This window comes from Scomber scombrus, chromosome 16, assembly GCF_963691925.1.
Source record: "Scomber scombrus chromosome 16, fScoSco1.1, whole genome shotgun sequence".
NCBI lineage: Eukaryota > Metazoa > Chordata > Actinopteri > Scombriformes > Scombridae > Scomber > Scomber scombrus.
Window position 1 is genome coordinate 3994310 of NC_084985.1, and position 14739 is coordinate 4009048.

The 14739-nt window shown below is 40.7% G+C and overlaps 1 protein-coding gene across 1 annotated transcript in view; it reads right to left on the bottom strand.

Moving 5' to 3' along the window:
- Nucleotides 1–216: 216 nt before the first annotated feature.
- LOC133996474 (polyhomeotic-like protein 1) overlaps nt 217–14739 on the bottom strand; it is a 17557-nt gene continuing 3034 nt past the window's right edge. The window contains 15 exon segments of the mRNA XM_062436058.1: nt 217–368; nt 486–696; nt 2602–2821; nt 4892–4979; nt 6167–6257; nt 6358–6551; nt 6653–6788; nt 9504–9953; nt 9955–10490; nt 11858–11939; nt 12062–12118; nt 12120–12233; nt 13080–13208; nt 13317–13382; nt 14637–14739. The exon segment at nt 14637–14739 is cut by the window's right edge and continues 20 nt beyond it. Of these exon segments, the coding sequence (XP_062292042.1) occupies nt 217–368; nt 486–696; nt 2602–2821; nt 4892–4979; nt 6167–6257; nt 6358–6551; nt 6653–6788; nt 9504–9953; nt 9955–10490; nt 11858–11939; nt 12062–12118; nt 12120–12233; nt 13080–13208; nt 13317–13382; nt 14637–14739 (2629 nt within the window).

Genomic DNA, 14739 nt, shown 5'->3' on the forward strand with positions numbered 1-14739 from the left:
TATGGTTATTTGTAGTGTTTTTCTCAACTCACAACACACGATAGGTTTGTGAGGAATTAAAAAATACTCATGCTCTTTTAAAAAGGTGGTAAAGAAGTGCTGCAGCCCCCCCAGAGTTAGGGCTAAAAGAGCCGAGAGCAAGAGGATAGGAGTTTGGGGGTAAATGCCCGGGGCTTGACTTTGGATTTTTAAAATGGTAAAAACATAAAACTGACATCAGTCTCTCAGGTTGTTAATGTGAGCGCAGATTTTGAGTGCAGGACCCAGCTTGATGTTCATGGTGGACATGAGATGCTCCTCCTTCAGCAGCAGCAGAGCCTGGCCGTCGATCTCCTGCGACAGGAACTGAGAGGCGAGATCCTCACAGCCTGGGAGGCGGAGGAGAGAAGAAGAGGAGAAAACGAGAGGATGATTAAAAGAATAAAAGTAGAAAGAAAGGTGAAGCATCAGCAGTTTTTTTTTTTTTAGTTTAAAGATGTTCCAACCTTGCAGCGAGGAAATGAACTGTGATACATCCTCAACGCTCCACTGGGCGGGGTTCAGGGTGAGGCAGCCGGGCGGAGAGCTCTCCGTCGGGTGCAGAGGAGGAGGAGGCTGGTGGCAGGAAGCTGAGGAGGCCGGCGAGAGAGACATGGGGTCGTCTTCATCCTCCTCTACGCTGGACTCCTCCTCTGAATGGCTGGACTCTGAACGGCACTGCAGAGAGGAAGAGGAGGAGGAGGAGGAGGAGGAGGAGGAGTATAAAGGTATAATTGGATGCAGAAACACTTTCATTGCATAATCAATCAATCAATTAGTCGATCAAACTTATTTATATTGCAGCGTTCATACAGGTAAAAGTAGTTCAAAGTGTTTTATAGTTGACTGACAAGCTGATAAGATAGAAAAAGTGACAAAGTAAAGAAAAAAGAATAAAAATAATGAGGGAATGAAAACAAAGAACAAATTAAAAAGGAAAAACTGAGACTGAGAAAATAAGAATTATAAAAAAGTTTTGAAAATTTAAATAAAGTTCAAAAATAAAAAAGAGAGAGTAAAACATAAATAAATAAAAATGAGAAAGAATAAGAGAAAAAGTTTATTTAAAGTAAAAAATAGAGTAAAGCAATAGGTTAAAATATATTTTAAAAAACAAAACAAAAGTAAAATGAAATAAAAGAGATAAAGTTTAATAAAGCTAGACTAAAAACTAGGTTAAAAAAAGAGATTAAAAGACAGAAGAAACATGAATAAAACTGATAAGAAGATAACACTTATAGAATGATGAAAATAATAATTTAACACATTAAAACAAATCAAATTAAATCAAATTAAGATATGATGAGAGCTACTCCTCATTATTCATATGGAGACAAAACAACAGAGCAGCATCACAAAGGGAAGATAAGTGATTAACACTGATTTATTGGTTTCTGTTTTAACCCTGTAATACCCAACAGCGGCCACTAGGGGGCAGCGAGGCTTCTAATTCTCAATGAAAGCTACTTATGGATCAATAAGCTTCTTTTCAGCTTAGACAATGTAAACACAATCAAAATAAAACACAAACTGACAAACTGGGGATGTTTTTATTGCATTACATTACCAAAGAGAATATAATATAAGTTATATAGTATAAGTTTATAAATGGATGTAATGTGGAGGGGTCTATATAGTTTAAGAGGTGCAGCGAGTTGAATTTCTCTTTTTCTAGAGGTTAAAAAAGAAAGATCAGACATGAAATGAACTACTGAGCCACTAATTAAGATACTAATTATTAAATCTTCTTCCTAAATTAAAACCTACAGCGGTTTTATAATAGAAATAGGTCAAAAATCATCATTAATTAATAAATAACAAACTATAGTATCAGCAAAACACACATTTTTTATGTTAAACTATCAGCAACATTATTTTTGCACCATCTAAACTCTCCTTTGAAGTGTAGATAAGAACTATCTACATCACCTTTACTTATTATTGGCTAATTTGGTTGTTTTTTTTAACAATGGGTGAATATTTTGGTAGTAAATAAATTTGGGATAGTTGTTTATAAATGATTTATGAGTTAATAGAGGAGTAGTGAGAATCTATAAGTATATACTTCTTCCTGCTCCTTTTCAAACACTGCTATTCATGTTTTGTCTTTTTTTTAAAGTTTTTATTCTCATGTTCAAAATTTTTTAAAAAAAATTAAAAATTAATTAATTAATTAAATTAAATTACATCAAATTAAAACAAATAAATAAAATAAATGAATTAAATGAATTAAATTTAAAAATAATTAAAATAAATAAGATTAAAATAAATAAATATATTTTAATTAAATTTAATAAAATAATAAATAAAATAAATAAAATAAATAAAATAAATAAAATAAATAAAATAAATAAAATAAATAAAATAAATACACTTTTTCGATGTTAAAAAGGAGATCTCTTGCTGCTACTGTCCCCATGTACGTGACATAAAAGACCAACTGAAACAATTTGACTTGCTTCTCCAGTCTGATTCATCTCATTACTAAACCTTTAAAAATCTGGAAACAATTCCCACATTTTCTATATTTATTTTTTTGTGTAATTCTGAGAGCCATGCAGTAAACGCACGCTCCTGTCTCACCTTCACAGGAATCGGTCTCCCTGCTATCTTGGCACTGGCTATTTCTGAGCTGGTCCTTCGGGGAACCCTCCGCCTGGCGATGCCTCCCTCCTCGTCCGAGTTGGACATGTGACCCTGGCCTTGGTCCTGACCCGCGGCGTGATCCTGACCCTGGCCCAGACCCTGCCGCATGCAGTAGTGCTGCCTGAAGCTCACGTTGTACCTGGGGAACCAATACATACTGTATCGTAGACAAAGAGTGACATATACGGTACTGAAGCCAAGACGAGCAACACATATAGTTTTTATCTCTTTGCACCATACGTAGTATATATACATATATATATATATTTATATATTTATACACATGTAGTGGTCAAAGAGACAAATGCAAAGCAGAAGCAAGAAAATGTAAAATCATATTCAAACAATGCCATCAGAGCATTGTTCATATATATATTCACATGTATTATTTTATATGGAGCAAAGTTAAAAAAAGAAAAAAGAAAAACAGCAAAACTAACCGGACTGAAATCTGACATAACAACAGAATAAATTGACATGCTGCTTTTGAAGAGAGAAGTGAATGAAGTGTCACAGTATTCAAACATTTAAAAAAATAAATAAATAACATGAGAACAAATAAAAACACACATGCTGTGAAACATACAGCCGGAGCCACCTGAGAAAATACACATTATGAACTTTAAACTCTGAGAGAAACAGATTTTCCTCTCATTCAGAAGCAGGAAAAAGGCCTTAACCCTGCTGTTGTCCTCTAGTCAAGGAAGGAAGGGAGGAAGAAGGAAGGAAAGGAGGGAGGAAGGAAGGGAGGAAGAAGGAAGGAAAGGAGAGAGGGAGGGAGGGAGGGAGGAAGGAAGGAAGGAAGGAAGGGAGGAAGAAGGAAGACTGGAAGGAAGGAGGGGGGAAAGGGAGGAAGAAGGAAGGAAGGAAAGGAGGGAGGAAGGAAGGAGGGAAGGAAGGAAAGGAGGGAGGGAGGAAAGAAGGAAGGAAGTAAAGGAGGGAGGAAGGAAGGAAGAAGGAAGGAAAGGAGGGAGGAAGGAAGGAAAGAAGGAAGGAAGTAAAGGAGGGAGGAAAGGAGGGAGGGAGGAAGGGAGGAAGAAGAAAGGAAAGGAGGGAGGGAGGAAGAAGGAAGGAAGGGAGGGAGGAAGAAGGAAGGCGGGAAGGAAAGGAGGGAGGAAAGGAGGGAGGAAGGAAGGAAGGAAGGAAAGGAGGGAGGAAAGGAGGGAGGAAGGAAGGGAGGAAGAAGGAAGACTGGGAGGAAGGAGGGGGGAAAAGGAGGAAGAAGGAAGGAAGGAAAGGAGGGAGGAAGGAAGGAGGGAAGGAAGGAAAGGAGGGAGGGAGGAAAGAAGGAAGGAAGTAAAGGAGGGAGGAAGGAAGGAAAGGAGGGAGGAAGGAAGGAAAGAAGGAAGGAAGTAAAGGAGGGAGGAAAGGAGGGAGGGAGGAAGGGAGGAAGAAGAAAGGAAAGGAGGGAGGGAGGAAGAAGGAAGGAAGGGAGGGAGGAAGAAGGAAGGCGGGAAGGAAAGGAGGGAGGAAAGGAGGGAGGAAGGAAGGAAGGAAGGAAGGAAAGGAGGGAGGAAAGGAGGGAGGAAGGAAGGGAGGAAGAAGGAAGACTGGAAGGAAGGAGGGGGGAAAGGGAGGAAGAAGGAAGGAAGGAAAGGAGGGAGGAAGGAAGGAGGGAAGGAAGGAAAGGAGGGAGGGAGGAAAGAAGGAAGGAAGGAAGTAAAAAAGGAAGGAGAGGAGGGAGGGAGGAAGGGAGGAAGAAGGAAGGAAAGGAGGGAGGGAGGAAGGAAGGAAGGAAGGAAGGGAGGGAGGAAGAAGGAAGGCGGGAAGGAAAGGAGGGAGGAAAGGAGGGAGGAAGGAAGGAAGGAAGGAAAGGAGGGAGGAAAGGAGGGAGGAAGGAAGGGAGGAAGAAGGAAGGAAAGGAAGGAGGGAGGAAGGAAGGAAGGAAGGAAGGGAGGGCGGAAGAAGGAAGGCGGGAAGGAAAGGAGGGAGGAAAGGAGGGAGGAAGGAAGGAAGGAAGGGAGGAAGAAGGAAGGTGGGAAGGAAGGAGAGACGGAAGGAAGGAAGGGAGGAAAGGAGGAACAGTCCAAACAGACGGGGTTAATTTGACCCGGGCGGACGACAGGAAGGTTAAATGTTGCATTAATTGTTGTATTTTCTCTTCTAATTATTAAACCAGAGCAGATTTTAATAACTCTTCCGGCTGTTCCGGAGGCTCAGGGTCTGTTTACCTCTGCGATGGCTCCGGCTGTACGTACAGTATTATATTTCATGCGTGTTGAAGTACCTCTTGGCACACGTCATGGAGCAGAACCTTTTGGTGCCTCTGAACTGGCTGGCAGGAGCAAAGTTTTTACAGTACTCACACTTCAGTACTGGGGGGGGGGGGGGGAGAGAGCCAGAGTCAGGGTTAGCATTATTATAATAATCTTTGCACAAATAAAGAAATAAACTGTTAAAGCATTCAAATCAGTTTAAAGTCTCCTCCTTTATTCTCATATCCAGATAAGAGACTCTATAATGATATTTATTGTGTTGCCTTCAAGTCAGAATCAAAAGGTGGGAAATTTCCAACTTGTAGGTTGTAATGAAACCCTGTGAGCATCAGTTTCAAAAGGTTAAACAGTAGTCATGTTTGTAATGATATTTAAGGAGATTAAATGACTAATTAGCACAGAAATAGCTGTAATTTTAAGGGTTTAGTGTTAAGTATATAACAAACTAAAGCAGTATCATCTCTTCAAATAAAATAAAAACAATAAAAAGTAAATAAAAAGACAAGTAAGTCCTGGAAAAGGTTAGAAAATAGGAAATTAAATACATTTTATTTTATTTTATTCTCCTCTTTGTTTCCTCCTCACAATTCTGGCTTTACTCACTTTATTTTATAGTGATTTCATTGTATTATTTCTTTATTTTATTTCATTAATCTTTTATTACCTTTTATTTTATTTGGGTATTATTATTTTTTTAAATTTTTTTCCTACCTCTGGTGTGAGAGTTATGATATTGTTTCCTAATTTTTTTGTTTTTTTTGTGTTATATTACCATGTTCTGTATGAAAAGTGCTATAAAAAATAAAGTTTGATTGATTGATTAAATAGTAAGTGTTGCTTTCGCTATGTTATTTAAACTTTTAGTTCCATGCTTAAACACTTTGTATTTTAAATTTATGGCATTTCTTAGTTTGGTTGTTTTATGTGTTTAAATTTGAATATTTAAATATGTGTGATTAATTTTGTTTCTTAGCTTTAATGATGAATATGTAGAAAAGTGACGATGTGTAGGTTTTATTATGACAGAATAAAACCAAACTTTACAGATGTTTTGAGAGATTTTTACTCATATGATCATAAAATCTAATTTCAGTGTATTTTGAGGATTTTTCATATTTTAAATGACTGTTTTTTGTTGTTGCTAAGCGATAAATTAACTTCACAAACCTCACCGATAAGAAACCCTGATCATGTTTTTCCCCCACTTGAAAGTCTGATTTAAAGCTAAACTGAAATTTCCTACCCTCAGATCATGTCTGGAAGGCAGCACAGAGATAAGCTGTTACCTGTTGCTGTGGTAACGGTCTCTGATTGATTAGTGTCCGGGCTGTCGTTCGTTAAATCCTCGCCAGTCGAGTCTTTAACCGAACCACACACCTGTCAATCAAACACAAATGGAGGAGAGAAAACATTAAAAAACGTCACATGAAGGATCTTAGGTGTTTAAAAAACTACAAATCCCATGTTTGGTACTCACAGGGAAAGGCTCCGCCCCTTCCTGGATGACGAAGCCCTCTATGAGATGCGTGAGGACGTGCGGTTTGACCACGGCCTGAGGAGGAGGAGCTCTCTCCCCCTGAGTGCAGCCCCCTCTGGACACCGACAGAGCTGGGGAGGGAGAGGAAGAGGAGGAGGAAGAGGAGGAGGCTGGAGGAGGAAGAGCAACAGGGACTGAGAGAGGGGGAAAAGAAAGGAGGAGGAGAAGAAGAGTAAATCTGCTGGAGAGTTTAAATTCTATCTATGTAGACTTCTTCTATCTTTGTGGTCGTTACCTGCTTCGATGGGATTGGTCGGTAGTGCTGAGGCGTGATCTCTGATTGGCTGGAGCTGTGGGGGGGAGGGGCCATCTTCATCATTAGCTGCATTTGAGTCAGATTTCCTTTTAAGTGAACCGGTCATCTGCTTTCCCTAAAAAAAAAAATCAAATTTAAAGGGATTAAAATGTGAATATAAACGTATGAATAACTTGCACACATCCTTTATTTGTGGACCCAGTATCAAATTTCTGCTTTTAATCCATTTTGAGAGAATATATTAGAGGATTATGGCAAAAATGTCTAAGTGGTGTAACCATAGAAACTTGTACCAAATAATTCAACTTGCTTAAAACAGTAAATTCTCAATAAAGCACCATATCAACTAGTTTGGCATGATCTTACATTATAACTTTATATTAAATAAAGGTAATGTAATACAATTGTTCTAAATATTACATTTAATCTGGTAACCATGGAGATCAGGAAACATTTACAGTAATTATTAGTATAAGTCCACTTAAATACACTGTAGGTGATAAAATATGTAATATTTATCATTCTTTTGTGGTTACACCTTTCATTCTTTCTTTCCTTCTTTTTTCTTTCTTTCCTTTTACTTCTTGTTCTTTCTTTCTTTCTTTCTTTCTTTTTTCTTTCTTTCCTTTTACTTCTTGTTCTTTCTTTCTGTCTTTCTTTCTGTCTTTCTTTCTTTTTTCTTTCTGTCTTTCTTTCTTTCTTTCTTTCTCTCCTACTTCTTGTTCTTTCTTTCTTTCTTTTTTCTTTCTGTCTTTCTTTCCTCTTACTTCTTGTTCTTTCTTTCTTTCTTTCTTTTACTTTCTGTCCTTTCTTTCCTCTTACTTCTTGTTCTTTCTTTCTTTCTTTCCTCCTACTTCTTGTTCTTTCTCTTTCTTTCTTTTTTCTTTCTGTCTTTCTTTCTTTCTTTCTCTCCTACTTCTTGTTCTTTTTTTCTTTCTTTTTCTTTCTGTCTTTCTTTCCTCTTACTTCTTGTTCTTTCTTTCTTTCTTTCTTTTACTTTCTGTCCTTTCTTTCCTCTTACTTCTTGTTCTTTCTTTCTTTCTTTCCTCCTACTTCTTGTTCTTTCTCTTTCTTTCTTTTTTCTTTCTGTCTTTCTTTCCTCTTACTTCTTGTTCTTTCTTTCTTTCTTTCTTTCTTTCTTTTACTTTCTGTCCTTTCTTTCCTCTTACTTCTTGTTCTTTCTTTCTTTCTTTCCTCCTACTTCTTGTTCTTTCTCTTTCTTTCTTTTTTCTTTCTGTCTTTCTTTCTTTCTTTCCTCTTACTTCTTGTTCTTTCTTTCTGTCTTTCTTTCTTTCTTTCCTCCTACTTCTTGTTCTTTTTGTTTTTTTCTTTCTTTCTTTCCTTCTACTTCTTGTTCTTTCTTTCTTTCTTTCTTTTTTCTTTCTGTCTTTCTTTCTTTCTTTCCTCCTTGTTCTTTCTTTTCTTCCTCACTTTCTTTCTTTCTCTCTCTCTGGGTGGATAAAATATATAATATTTATCATTCTTTTGTGGTTACACCATTTGACATTTTCAGGAGCATTCAGTCTTACTTTTGGTTTTAAAAAATGGTGCAAATGTCATTTCAAATGATATAAAACCAACAAAAATACTAAATGTACATTTTAACAAACTTGATGCTGCTTTTACAACTATTTTTAAAGATATCTTGTCAACCCTTATTAATCATTTCCCAAACATAAAAGAAAACAACAGAGGAGAAAACGGAAGTAAAAAAAACACGACAGCTTTAGGAAGTCACTGTTTCAGTCACTGTTTGCTCAGCGTATCTGTGCTGCATCTCTCCACTTGTTGCCAGGCAACCTCCAAACGATGACACCCCGGCTGTTGTTTGCTGAGACGTAGTTAAATCACATAATCCTCCTAAAACTGCACGTTGTAGTGTTTACATTTTGTTTGTGTACAAATTAAACAAACAGCAGGATCTGTAGAGGTCCACAGGAGTGTTTCTGAAGTCTGGGCAGAGCCAGGATAGCGTTGCCCCCCCCTACTGCCCCCTACTGCCCCCCTACTCCCCCCTACTGCCCCTTTCTGCCCCCTACTGCCCCCCTCTGCCCCCCATTTATGGTAAACTAAGCTAATTGCCTCCTGGCTCCAGCTCCTATGTTCTCGTCTAACTAATCTCTAGGCAAATAAGAACATTTCCCTGAATGCAAGGCAGGGCAAATGTATTTGTATAGAACATTTCAATATGCTATTTATGTGTTGCGTATATATTCTGTCCTGATGCATCTTGTGTTTTATGTAGAGCACTTTAAACACTATTAAAATAAAAGTGTTAAATAGGAAATTAAATTGAGCTAAAAATAGAATAAGACAGATACAGAAGCGTACTGCATTCACTTGAAAATAATAAAAAAGCTTTGTTTTTTTGAATAAATGAGATAATTTTCCTGTTTTTCTGAGTCATTTTTTCTGAATTAACGAGATACTTCAAAGTCCTGCGAGAAGCTCCCACCTGTATGCAACGTTAAGCTACCGTCGCTGCTCCTAATATACAGAAACGTATTTCTGTCACGCCAGAAAAAGAGAAAACAAAGCATCAGAGCCGAACTTCTAAGTAGGCCATCTCATAAATTCAGAAAATATTACTCAGAAAAACAAGAAAATTATCTCGTTAATTCAGAGAAACTGAGCTTTTTTATTTTTATTTTTTTCAAATGAATGAAAATCGCTTCTGCAGACAGATAAAAATAGGAGAATAAATAGCTACGATGCAGTGTGAGATATTAACCCTGAGATTTGGATTTATTAAAAAGCAGCTGCAAACAGAAAATGTGAAACTGCTCCTTTAAATATATTAAATCATTAAATCAGAATCTGAGCGGCTCACCTGTGATGTCTGACTTCCTGCTGAGTCTCCATTGGTGGTCACACCAGCTGCTCCTCTCTGCTCCTCCGCTGGCAGCGGGAGGGACAGCGCTGAGCGGGACAGCGAGGGGGAAGCAGAGGGAACGCTGAGGGACTGGGAGGAAGCAGGGCTCGAAGTTAAAGGTCCGTTCTGACTCGGTCCGGAGCTCTGATTGGACTGCGGATGCACCTGAGAGACCTGAGCCAATGGGGGAACCTCTTGGGGCAACTGGAGGGTTTTTAGCCCCACCCCTCTGCTCATGACCCCGCCCTCCCTGGAGGCGATGGACGCCACCATGGTGAGCAGGCTGGACGAGCTGGTGAGGACGGCGGCTCCGTCCTGGCTGCAGCTTCCCCGAGCCAGAGCCAGAGCCTGAGCGTTACCCAGCGTGCTCTGCCTGGCGCCGACGATCTGGACCGGGATGTGGGGGGGGCTGGGGGGGCTGGGCGGAGCTGCTGACGGGCGGAGGGGCGGGCAAGATGGGTGGGGGGTTCCTGGAAGGCAGCTGGAGAGGGAGACGGAGACCCTGCAGAGTTTTGGGTTGGATGGGGATGGGTCCGTTACCATGACCCGACTTCTCGGCGCCGAGCGACGCCTTCTGCAGCGGCTGCACCACCAGAGTCTGAGCGTTGACGGCCGGTTTGATGGTCGCCGTGCCGACCGGGTAACAGTGGGGCTGGGACGTGGCGTTCGACGTCAGCACCAATGTGTGCGCCGCCGTGGGAGACGTGGTTACCGTGGTGAGGGTCCGGGTGCCGTGAAGCAGGAGCTGGGAGAGAGGGATGGAGGAGGTGGAGGAAGAGGAGGAGGACGAGGAGCCGGAGGAGGAAGGAACCGGGTGGGCTTTGAGGTTGGTGGGCTGAGGGTAGGTGGGGATCTTGATGTGGGGGGGCTGCGGCTGAGGCTGGCTTGGTTTAGAAGGGGACTGGTTGTTAGACTGGTGGGAGGACTGGACCAGGGAGTACGCAGCTGGAAGAAACACAGAGAACACTTCAACTTTATTTCACATAACTTTTTAAGATTTATGGACTTTAATGTTTTGATTTGTTTATATGTGTGGATTTCTTAAGTTAACCCTGCTGTTGTCCTCCCGGGTCAAATTGACCCCATCTCATTGACTGTTCCTTCCTTAATTTTTCCTTCATTCTTCCCCTCCATCCCTCTTTCTTTGCTCCCTTTCTTCCTCCCTTCCTCCTTACTCCTTTCCTTCCTTCCTTCTTTCTCTCCTTACTTCCTTCCTCGATTCCTTCCGCCCTCCCTCCTTACTCTTTTCCTTCCTTCCTTCCTTCTTTCTTCCCTCCCTTCCTTCCTTCCTTCTTTCCTCCCTTTCTTCCTTCCTTCCTCATTCCTTCCTCCCTCTCTTACTCCCTTACTCCTTTCCTTCCTTCCTTCCTACTCCCTTACTCCTTTCCTTCCTTCCTTCCTTCCTTCCTTCCTTCCTTCCTTTATTCCTTCCTTCCTCATTTATTCCTCCCTCTCTTACTCCCTTACTCCTTTCCTTCCTTCCTTCCTTCCTACCTACTCCCTTACTACTTTCTTTCCTTCCTTCCTTCCTTCCTTCCTTCCCTCCTCCCTCCTTACTCCTTTCCTTCCTTGACCTGAGGCAACAGGACGGTTAATACCAAAGTCTGGTGAAAAGTTCATGTGAATAGCCTCATTGGAAATATATTTACTGGAAAAAAAATGTTCAATACTTATTTCCCCCCCCGCTGTATAAACCAGTCGTATGTATGTTCAACGTTAGAGCTAGTCTCTAAACTTCTGTTAACCTGTGTGTGTGTTTAAGAGCAGTCAGAGGGAGGGATGAGCAGGCATGAGAGACAGCTTTACTGTTCTCCTGTGTTAGATGCTATCAGCAGGTTTGGGCTCTGTTCTCCTCCCTCTTCTACCTAACTGTGACTCCCTCTCAGGCCTGCATGTAGATCTATGCATAACATCAGCAGCTGTGTCTACCAATCGACCTTGGTTGAGAGCTGATATCAGGAAGACTGGGAACGGGGGGGGGGGGGGGGGGGCAGCTTAAATACACGTATGATTTACCACCACTGATGTGTAGTTATAAAAGGACATTGTGCATAAGTAGGGGAGAGGGAGGGTTGTAGTGTTATCCTTTATGAGAGGTATATCAACATAGTTATGAGATATGAAGGGATACTATCACTGTATGGTCTAGAAATGAAAAAAAAACTCCTCCAAAAGGAAAGTTAATGCAAGTTTAAGAACGAGTAATGCATCCGTTCATGTGCTTTTTTATATGTGTGTGAAATCAGAGACGGATTAATGTTATGAAAGAATGTGATGTGATAAGATTAAGCAGCTTATCTTTCCCTCTTTACCTGAGTCGCTCCGCTCTGGGGCTTCAGTTTTAACTCCAACACCTTTAGCACTGGACATACCTCTCATAGCAAGGTTCTGCACCTGGAGAGGAAGAGGAGGAGGAAGAGGAGGAAGAGGAAAACAGTGATGTGTTATGAGACAGTGTCAGATAAGGAACGAGTGTAGTGTGAGCTCAGTAAAAAAAAAGACACAACAACACAAACCTGATCGTTATCTGATTGGCTGCTGGAAGAGGAAGTCTGTGTCACTTCCTGTTGCTGTTTGCTGCTGCTGAGCCTGGGGCTGCTGGGTGACGGTTGCCACGGCAGCTGTTGCAGTGTTGCCGGGCATGAAGATGAGCTGTGAGGAGATGGGCGACCTCAGGGAACGGTTCACCTGCAGAGGACGGGACGCTCGTAAAGACACTAAACTGATATGAAGTAGTGAGAGAGTCTCAGCCTGCAGCTGTGAGGCTACAACAACACAGAGCATTAAATAGATAGAAGGAAGGAGGGATGAGAGGAAGGAAGGAAGGAAGGAAAGATGGAAAGAATGAAGAAAGGGAGGAAGGAAAGAAAGAAGGAAGGAAGGAAAAACAGACAAGAAGGAAGGAAGCAAGGAAAGATGGAAGCAAGGAAAGATGGAAGGAAGGAAGGAAGGAAGGAAGGAAGGAAGGAAGGAAGGAAGGAAGGAAGGAAGGAAGGAAGGAAAACAAGACGGTTCATTAAAAAAATGGAAGGAAGGAAGGAAGGAAGGAAGGAAGGAAGGAAGGAAGGAAGGAAGGAAGGAAGGAAGGAAGGAAGGAAGGAAGGAAGGACAGAAGGACTGAAGGAAAAGAAGACAGGAAAGAAGGAAATATGGAAGCAAGTAAGGAAGGAAGGAAGGGAGGAAGGAAAGAAAAAAGACAGGAAGGAGAGAAGGAAGAAAGGGAGGAAGGAAGGACAGAAGGAAGAAAGGGAGGAAGGAAAAAAGACAGGAAGGATGGAAGGAAGGAAGGAAGGAAGGAAGGAAGGAAGGAAGGAAGGAAGGAAGGAAGGAAGGAAGGAAGGAAGGAAAAGAAGACACAAAGGAAAGTGGGCCTGATTGAACCTCTCAGCGGGCCGGTTCTGGCCCACGGGCCTCATGTTTGACACTTCGCTCTAGAAGATGTAATCTGCCTCAACCTGATATAAAATCAGTGAGTAAACATTTCTCAACTGTGACGCTTCAGTGTTTAAAGTGTTTCCACACAGTGAAACTCACCCTCAGGTACATTTGTCCCTGCCCGCCTGCCGTCCCGCTCAGCAGCACCGATTGGCTGATTGCTGACGTTGCCGTGGCGCCCATAGGACGGCTGCTGGTACTGGACCCTGATCCAGATGTTACACTGGCCTAAAAAAAACATATAACATAAGCAACGGGTCAATTAGGGGATTTAAAAAAAAAAAACAGAGGTGTTATGGTGATTATGGTTGTCATGTGATAAGCAGCGGTACGTACAGCTGTGGTGCTGATGTTCTGAGAAGAGCTGCTGCTGGAAGGACTCGACTGACGGCTGGCAGCCAGCTAGAAAACATTTATTATCACAGTGAAATAAGGATGAGAGCCCTGCTGTTGAGGGTTGGTGTGAGCTTTTACTAGAGATGGTTCCTCTGGATTTATATAAGATAAGATAAGATAAGATAAGATAAGATAAGATAAGATAAGATAAGATATTCCTTTATTTTTCTCACAATGGGGAAATTTGCATTATCACAGGAGCAAGTGGACAGTAATAGAATATAAGAGCAGCAATAAGAAAAAGAATAAAGAAAAATAAGAACAATAATAGTAAGAAATATGTAGTAAAATAGTCGTGACATTATTTATAAGATTTACAAGAGTAATATTGGTATTGAGTGGTAATATATCTCACTTATATGCAAAAAAATAACAAAATAGACTATCTTGGACTCTTCCTCCATAATTTGGCATGAACTCTCATGAATCTAAACTCTGGTCCCCGATATATATTCTAATTGTTGTTGTTTTGTTTATTGTCTTTGTTGATATCGTTCTTTTTTTCGTCTGTTTTTGTTTTATTATTGTTGAAAATAAATAAAATAAAAACCTTAATAAATATATCTGGGGGGGGAAAAAACCTCCAGGCTCCAAAACAGAAGGAATCATTGCAACTGGAAACAATCTGCACATCTGTGACAGTCTAAATTCTTTCTATTAGTCATAAATAAATATAATTTCGCCCATATGAAGGTGCAGATTAGTCCCTGTGCACAGCTGGCATTTTATTCATTTTATTCATCTTATTTTATTAGTTTATTTCTTCGGGACAATGCAAATTAACATAGCACAACTCCAGCTTGTTACAAATGAGCTGCAGGATTGTTGATGTTCTGCATACAGAGATTAGAGCTAATTCTAATCTCCACATCTCACATCTAAAGCCATTAACCACCACACACTGAACTGCATGTTTCCTCTGCAGCTAAAACAGGTTTTTTGCAGAGTGAACCTGAAGAAAGCTGCAGGAAAAACATGTTTATCAGTCTAAATAAAGTCCCAGTACAGTCAGTTCAGTGTGTGGTGGTTATGGAGATTTGACCAAAACCAACCACATGGAAGTTTTTAGAGATGGAGGCTGAGTACATGTGGCTTTGCTGCTTCGGTTTATTAGACTGTCCCCATTTTATAATGTTCTCTGATTCCTGATTTATTAACTCTAATGTGTTTTTGCATGCATTTGTGACTTGTTTGTGAAAGTTGAATAAATCAACCTGACGTTAATTTAATGGCAGTATTTAATAAAACAACATGACATGCACACACCTTTACCTGTTGCACAGCGGCCAGGTTCTGCAGCTGGGCGTTGTTGATCTGCTGCTGCAACATCAGCTGCTGGAAGTACTGCGCTGCGTTGGGCTGC